This window comes from Cyclopterus lumpus, chromosome 2, assembly GCF_009769545.1.
Source record: "Cyclopterus lumpus isolate fCycLum1 chromosome 2, fCycLum1.pri, whole genome shotgun sequence".
Taxonomy (NCBI): domain Eukaryota; kingdom Metazoa; phylum Chordata; class Actinopteri; order Perciformes; family Cyclopteridae; genus Cyclopterus; species Cyclopterus lumpus.
In genome coordinates this window covers 1,012,975-1,020,657 of record NC_046967.1, presented here as the reverse complement: position 1 = coordinate 1,020,657, position 7,683 = coordinate 1,012,975, and the positions used below count along the sequence as shown (strand labels likewise).

The following is a 7,683-nucleotide window of genomic DNA, read 5'->3' as shown; positions in this document are numbered from 1 at the left end:
CACGGAGGTCACTGCCCCTCCACTCAGCATATCTGATTTAATACGGAGCCGGGGAGGCCCAAGTAAACTCAGAGGATATTAAAGGTCAAAGGGTCGTCCAACATGTGTTTCTGTGAGGCAGACGAGTCACAGCTGAGGACACATGTGGAGTCTTTACAGCGAGACCGCCGCTGCTTCGTGGAGGAATTTAACCTGTTGCCCCTTTTATGATATTTATTGTTGAATAAAACAACCATGAAGCACAACGTCTGATTAAAGTTCATATTTAAGATTAAGATTTAAGAAAATTCACTGAAAACTTAAATGCTTTGAATTATTCAAAATAATTTGATCTCAAAATGAAAAGGTTGCAGCAATAATACAGAGGCATTCTGGGAAATGTAGTAAACCCTTTTTATTCCCTCAGGAGTTCAGAGATATGTTATTGTTTTGGACTCACACGTCAGAATAGCTGATGGTTTGTCCCCAATATATTTATAGAGATTTTTATTTATTTTAATTATTTAGCAATTTCCACCTAAAGTTTATAGAAACATTCAAAGAGGCTTTTATATGCAAATAAGTAGAACATTCAAAAGATGATTGTGCTTTAATTGTGAAAACTGAAGACCTCATGGGGGAGTACCCCAGGGTTCTGTTTTAGGACCTCTAGTATTCAGTAATGATTCTGCAATGGGTGTGATATTCAAATGTTGCTGATGATGATGGTGATTTATGAGCATGCAAGGCTCACGTCCACAATGATGAATAACTAAATGGCTTTCAGAGTCCTGCCTTCACCTGAATGTTAAACAGACTGTTTGTTGTTGTTCACAAAGAGGCCTCAAAGTGTCACCTGAGCCAGATGTTTATGTTGCTGGTGAGAGGCTACAGGTAGTGTCAGATTTAAACAACGCCCCCACACGCACAACGAACACGCACAACACACACGCAACACACAACACATTCAACGTGGCCTTAAGGAACGGCCTGTTGACAACCAGGTGTGAGCATTAATGTACCCTCTTGTATATGTGTATATATATATATATACATATATACATATATATGTGTGTATATACATGTGTCTTGTCATGTGCTCATACTGTAGGTTCACGTTTCTTTTGTTTCTAGGTGAGTATTCTTTGTCCTCGTTCTGTGTCCATGACTCTTAGTTGCATTAAGTTATTGACATGTTGTCATTTCTGCCTCAGCGATCTATTGGAAGGGTGAGGGCTCCACCTACTGGCCAAGAAAGGTACTGAAAACAACATATGTTCTCCCTTCCAGGGAAACAAACAGAAAAACAAACAGAAACAAACAGGAAAACAAACAGAAACAAACAGGAAAACAAACAGAAACAAACAGGAAAACAAACGGAAATAAACAGGAAAACAAACAGAAACAAACAGGAAAACAAACAGAAACAAACAGGAAAACAAACAGAAAACAAACAGGAAAACAAACGGAAATAAACAGGAAAACAAACAGAAAACAAACAGGAAAACAAACGGAAATAAACAGGAAAACAAACAGAAAACAAACAGGAAAACAAACAGAAATAAACAAAGTTAAGAACCTTCAGGAGAGCATGGACAGAATCAACAGATGTCATGTGTTTAGATGAATGGAGCTGCAATGCATTATGGGTGGCTTGAGAATGGACCAGCCCGTCAGCAGCCAGGACCAGGACCAGCCCGTCAGCAGCCAGGACCAGGACCAGCCCGTCAGCACCAGGACCAGGACCAGCCTGTCAGCACCAGGACCAGGACCAGCCCGTCAGCAGCCAGGACCAGCCCGTCAGCACCAGGACCAGGACCAGCCTGTCAGCACCAGGACTAGGACCAGCCCGTCAGCAGCCAGGACCATCCTGTCAGCACCAGGACCAGGACCAGCCTGTCAGCACCAGGACTAGGACCAGCCCGTCAGCAGCCAGGACCAGGACCAGCCCGTCAGCAGCCAGGACCAGGACCAGCCCGTCAGCAGCCAGGACTAGGACCAGCCTGTCAGCACCAGGACTAGGACCAGCCCATCAGCAGCCAGGACCAGGACCAGCCTGTCAGCACCAGGACTAGGACCAGCCCGTCAGCAGCCAGGACCAGCCTGTCAGCACCAGGACCAGGACCAGCCCGTCAGCACCAGGACCAGGACCAGCCCGTCAGCACCAGGACCAGGACCAGCCCGTGGTAAAAAGCGTGCGCTCTCCCCGTCACACATACATCATTACACCTGTCAGGTGAATAACAAATACGGATATACCAAAGCCATGTTTTATTGATACATAGACACATTGAGACCGCCTCCTCCCGTCTATGAAGCCTGATCTGAAGACCCCTTCAGAAGGTTTCCAGGGGTCATGTAAGGAGTAAACCCATCAAGACCATCAGGAGACAGCTTTGCTCTTCGGGGGTCAAGACTTCCACCAGAGTTCTGATGATCCGAGCACAGAGCTGGTCATCGGTTGCTCTGGTACCAAGTCCACTTATGAACAGCCCTGTACTGGAACATGGTGTTTGTTATGACCAAAAAGCACCAACTAGGATCAGATCAGACTCGCCTATGTGGGAGTCGAACTCGCGACCTTCATAAGGTGATTATTGATGCATTGGCAGAATGGAGAAACCCCGGAAAACATTTGCGCATGACCTCAGATAATTTAAGGAAAAGAAATGCCCAGTGTGAGGGTCGAACTCACGACCTTCAGATTATGAGACTGACGCGCTGCCTACTGCGCCAACGAGGCACGAGACTCAGTGTACCAGTTACTACTAAAGAGGCCGTGAGGGAAAACAACAACAACAAATAACACGCGTATTAAACAACAAGGGATGAACATAAGACTTTGCAATCACAGACTAAGACATATATATTAAGAGATTTAAATAAATCAATATTACAACAACACAGATTTTAAGGAATACGAGGAATGTCTTGACGTCACATCCTGTTAATGATATCTGAGAGAAGGGAAAGGGTTTGAGGTATCACTCTGTGTCTGTTTCCGGGGCTCGTCCCTCCGTGAGCACTGTGGAGAAAGCTGCCCTTTAAGGCTTATAACCAACAACTGGTGTGAGTGTGAATATAAATCACGTAACGCGACACGTGTTTGTTGGTATTTGTTTTATTTTTACAACTCTTATTTTTGGGCTTTATTTCAGGGAGTCGCCGGTTGTTCATCGCTTCCTTTTTCCGGCTCCGGAGTGACAGCTCCTCCCGGGAGTACACGCGATCTTCGGTCAAGTCCTCGCACAAGGTGCGGCAGCGGTGTCCCGGTCAACTTGTAAAAGTTTAACTTCCTGGCGGTTTATGGCGGTTTTCTGCACGCGCGGCGGAACAACACGCGAGCAGGTGAGTCGCGCGCCCTCTCCTGCGCTGCTCGAGACACCGTTACGTCTTCTACGTTACGTTTTAACGTCGTTTTCCCTGAATTCCCCTCGAGCGTTATCTATCGCCGTCTCTCCGGCTTGGCGGAGTGACGCTCCCGAGCATCCAATGGGCGACCGCGACGGGGGAGTTCTGGCCAATCAGAGACGAGAAGGGGGCGGGAGCTGTGAAGTGGCTGTTTATCTTGTGTCAGCTGGTTAAAACAGGGGAAGAGGGTGATAGTTCCCCTTTTACTGCAGGCACGCGCATTGTGCACGCACTTGTTATCTGGCAGTTAAAGCGTTAGGACCCGTATGTTGCTGTCCTTGTAGCCCGCATGGAAAGGAATCTGCAAAGGTCACTAACAAGTGTGTTCTTGTAGGTCCTGGTCCCTGCAGAGTGTTCACCGAGGCTCCTTATCTAGTGCGCTCCAGGCCTGGACTGCACTAGTACTAGTACTAGTACTAGTACTAGTACTAGTACTAGTACTAGTACTAGTACTAGTACAGTACTATCTTTACTGAGGCTCCTTATCTAGTGCGCTCCAGGGCTGGACTGCAGTAGTACTAGTACTAGTACTAGTACTAGTACAGTACTATCTTTACTGAGGCTCCTTGTCTAGTGCGTTCCAGGCCTGGACTGCAGTACTAGTACCTCACTGAGAAAGTACTTAACTTTATTGACGTATAAACTCGTCGTTGTGTTTCAGGTCTGTCTTTAGAGAGCTGACACAGTTCGGTGAGTAAGAAGCTCATTTTACATATTTTCATTCTAACAAGTTTTTCAAGATATTCAATACACTGTTGTGTTTATGTTGTTATGTCTCTGATGGTCTCTACCTCTTCCTGCTGGTCCCTGCTGGTCTCTGCTGGTCTCTACCTTTTCCTGCTGGTCCCTGCTGGTCTCTACCTCTTCCTGCTGGTCCCTGCTGGTCTCTACCTCTTCCTGCTGGTCCCTGCTGGTCTCTGCTGGTCTCTACCTCTTCCTGCTGGTCTCTACCTCTTCCTGCTGGTCCCTGCTGGTCCCTGCTGGTCTCTACCTCTTCCTGCTGGTCCCTGCTGGTCTCTACCTCTTCCTGCTGGTCCCTGCTGGTCTCTACCTCTTCCTGCTGGTCTCTACCTCTTCCTGCTGGTCTCTACCTCTTCCTGCTGGTCCCTGCTGGTCTCTGCTGGTCTCTACCTCTTCCTGCTGGTCTCTACCTCTTCCTGCTGGTCCCTGCTGGTCTCTACCGCTTCCTGCTGGTCCCTTGCTGGTCTCTACCTCTTCCTGCTGGTCTCTACCTCTCTCTGCTGGTCTCTACATCTTCCTGCTGGTCCCTGCTGGTCTCTACCTCTTCCTGCTGGTCTCTACCTCTTCCTGCTGGTCCCTGCTGGTCTCTGCTGGTCTCTACCTCTTCCTGCTGGTCCCTGCTGGTCTCTGCTGGTCTCTACCTCTTCCTGCTGGTCTCTACCTCTTCCTGCTGGTCTCTACCGCTTCCTGCTGGTCCCTGCTGGTCTCTACCTCTCCCTGCTGGTCTCTACCTCTCTCTGCTGGTCCCTGCTGGTCTCTACCTCTCTCTGCTGGTCCCTGCTGGTCCCTACCTCTCTCTGATGGTCTCTACCTCTCTGCTGGTCTCTGATGGTCTCTACCTTTTCCTGCTGGTCCCTACCTCTCTCTGCTGGTCTCTACCTCTCTCTGCTGGTCCCTACCTCTCTCTGATGGTCTCTACCTCTCTGCTGGTCTCTGATGGTCTCTACCTTTTCCTGCTGGTCCCTACCTCTCTCTGCTGGTCTCTACCTCTCTCTGCTGGTCCCTACCTCTCTCTGATGGTCTCTACCTCTCTGATGGTCTCTGATGGTCTCTACCTTTTCCTGCTGGTCCCTACCTCTCTCTGCTGGTCTCTACCTCTTCCTGCTGGTCTCTGCTGGTCTGTTGTGGTCTCTACCTTTTCCTGCTGGTCCCTACCTCTCTCTGCTGGTCTCTACCTCTTCCTGCTGGTCTCTGCTGGTCTGTTGTGGTCTCTTCAGTAGTCGGGCGGAGCTGTGAGCAGCTGGACTGTGACAGACCGGGGTCATGGCCTCCGGTAAGAACAAGAACCAGACTTCTCTGGCCCTCCACAAGGTGATCATGGTGGGCAGTGGGGGGGTGGGGAAGTCCGCCCTCACCCTGCAGTTCATGTACGACGAGGTAAGACCCCCGACACTACATTTCCCACAATCCTCTCTGCCTCGGGCCCCTGTCACACCGTCCGATCCTCCGCTCCCCAGTTCGTGGAGGACTACGAGCCCACCAAGGCCGACAGCTACAGGAAGAAGGTGGTCCTGGACGGAGAGGACGTCCAGATCGACATCCTGGACACGGCGGGTCAGGAGGACTACGCCGCCATCAGGGACAACTACTTCCGGAGCGGCGAGGGCTTCCTGCTGCTGTTCTCCATCACGGAGCACGAGTCCTTCACGGCCACGTCGGAGTTCAGGTCTGTCCCGGCCCCCTTTTAAAAAAAGAGCCCACTTAACCCACGTAGACCTGACCCCCGTCTCAAACCGTCACCGGGCTCTGTCCCCGTGTGCCAGGGAGCAGATCCTGCGGGTGAAGGAGGAGGAGGCCATCCCGCTGCTGCTGGTGGGGAACAAGTCGGACCTGGAGGAGCGGCGCCAGGTCTCCGCCGACGAGGGCGCCGCCAAGGCCAGCGAGTGGGGGGGGGTCCAGTACGTGGAGACCTCGGCCAAGACCAGAGCCAACGTGGACAAGGTACAGCAAACCAGTCCAAACTGGGATGAACAAGGTTTAAAGGGACATCATAATTAATTAATTAATTAATTAATTAAAAACCTGGTTTCAAATTGAAAAAGATCTTTAAAAACACAAATATGAATTGAAATAACAATTCATTAATTAATAATAATAACATTGATCTCCATAGCTGGTTATTTCACTTCATATTTTCAATTTTATTTTAATTTCATCTCTTTTACTTCATTATATTGTACTTCATTTTACTTCATTATACTTTAAATGTTTAACTTTTTTCTTTTCAGGGTAAAAAATAGATTTTAAATACACGAATGATGTTAAAAAATATTTTTTTTTATTTTAGACATCGTCTCACTAATCATGTTGTTTATGTTGAATTATTGCAGATTAATTTGACTTCACTAGTGAACGTTTGAGGTCATTACCGCTGCCAAACTTTTTAATCCCCCCCCCCCCCCCAGGTGTTCTTCGACCTCATGCGGGAGGTCCGCAAGAAGAAAATGGCGGAGAGCAAAGACAAGAACGGGCCGAGCGGCAAGAAGAAGAAGAAGCGCTGCTCTATACTTTAAAGGCCAGAACCAGGGGGACGGACTCTAACGGGCGGACTGCTGCACAGACACTCGCTCCATCAGCTGGGGGGGGGGGGGGGGGGGGGGGCACCTGAATACTCATTCCTCACCTGCACCTTTCTTTTTACACATGAAAATGTATTTTTCTCCAAATGTATAAAATCCACGTTTAATAAGAACCCACGTGTGTTTGAGGTCTCGTTGAGGAAGCTCTCTTTTATTGTTTCAGTTGGTTAGAAGCTGCTTCCTCTTTATGTCCAGCAGGGGCCACCTGGGCCACCTAGGTCACCTAGTCCACCTCACCTGGTTTGAGCTCATCATAGAGTTCAGAGTCTTCTTCTAGGAACGTCTGTTAAAACTAATGGATGAGGTAGCTTGTGGAACCCGGCCGTTCTCTACCTACTCAGGTCCTCTGTTCTCTACCTGTTCAGGTCCTCTGTTCTCTACCTGTTCAGGTCCTCTGTTCTCTACCTGTTCAGGTCCTCTGTTCTCTACCTGTTCAGGTCCTCTGTTCTCTACCTGTTCAGGTCCTCTGTTCTCTACCTGTTCAGGTACTCTGTTCTCTACCTGTTCAGGTCCTCTGTTCTCTACCTGTTCAGGTCCTCTGTTCTCTACCTGCTCAGGTCCTCTGTTCTCTACCTGCTCAGGTCCTCTGTTCTCTACCTGTTCAGGTCCTCTGTTCTCTACCTGTTCAGGTCCTCTGTTCTCTACCTGTTCAGGTCCTCCGTTCTCTACCTGTTCAGGTCCTCCGTTCTCTACCTGTTCAGGTCCTCCGTTCTCTACCTGTTCAGGTCCTCTGTTCTCTACCTGTTCAGGTCCTCTGTTCTCTACCTGTTCAGGTCCTCTGTTCTCTACCTGTTCAGGTACTCTGTTCTCTACCTGTTCAGGTCCTCTGTTCTCTACCTGTTCAGGTCCTCTGTTCTCTACCTGCTCAGGTCCTCTGTTCTCTACCTGCTCAGGTCCTCTGTTCTCTACCTGCTCAGGTCCTCTGTTCTCTACCTGTTCTCTACCTGTACAGGTTCTCTACCTGTTCAGGTCC

The 7,683-nt window shown here is 49.0% G+C and overlaps 1 protein-coding gene across 2 annotated transcripts; it reads left to right on the top strand.

The window, feature by feature from the left end:
- Positions 1-2,936: 2,936 nt before the first annotated feature.
- Positions 2,937-6,823, top strand: LOC117742018 (ras-related protein ralB-B-like). Of its 2 annotated transcripts, none has more exons than XM_034549344.1 (7): positions 2,937-3,048; positions 3,138-3,327; positions 4,052-4,080; positions 5,352-5,508; positions 5,589-5,797; positions 5,895-6,072; positions 6,537-6,823. In XM_034549344.1, the coding sequence occupies exons 4-7, from the start codon at positions 5,395-5,397 to the stop codon at positions 6,642-6,644; spliced, it is 609 nt and encodes a 202-aa protein (XP_034405235.1). In that variant the 5' UTR covers positions 2,937-3,048; positions 3,138-3,327; positions 4,052-4,080; positions 5,352-5,394; the 3' UTR covers positions 6,645-6,823. The 2 variants fall into 2 exon arrangements, with proteins under 2 accessions (XP_034405235.1, XP_034405234.1); XM_034549343.1 differs by having other exon boundaries at positions 2,949-3,046; positions 5,349-5,508.
- The last annotated feature ends 860 nt before the right edge of the window (positions 6,824-7,683 follow it).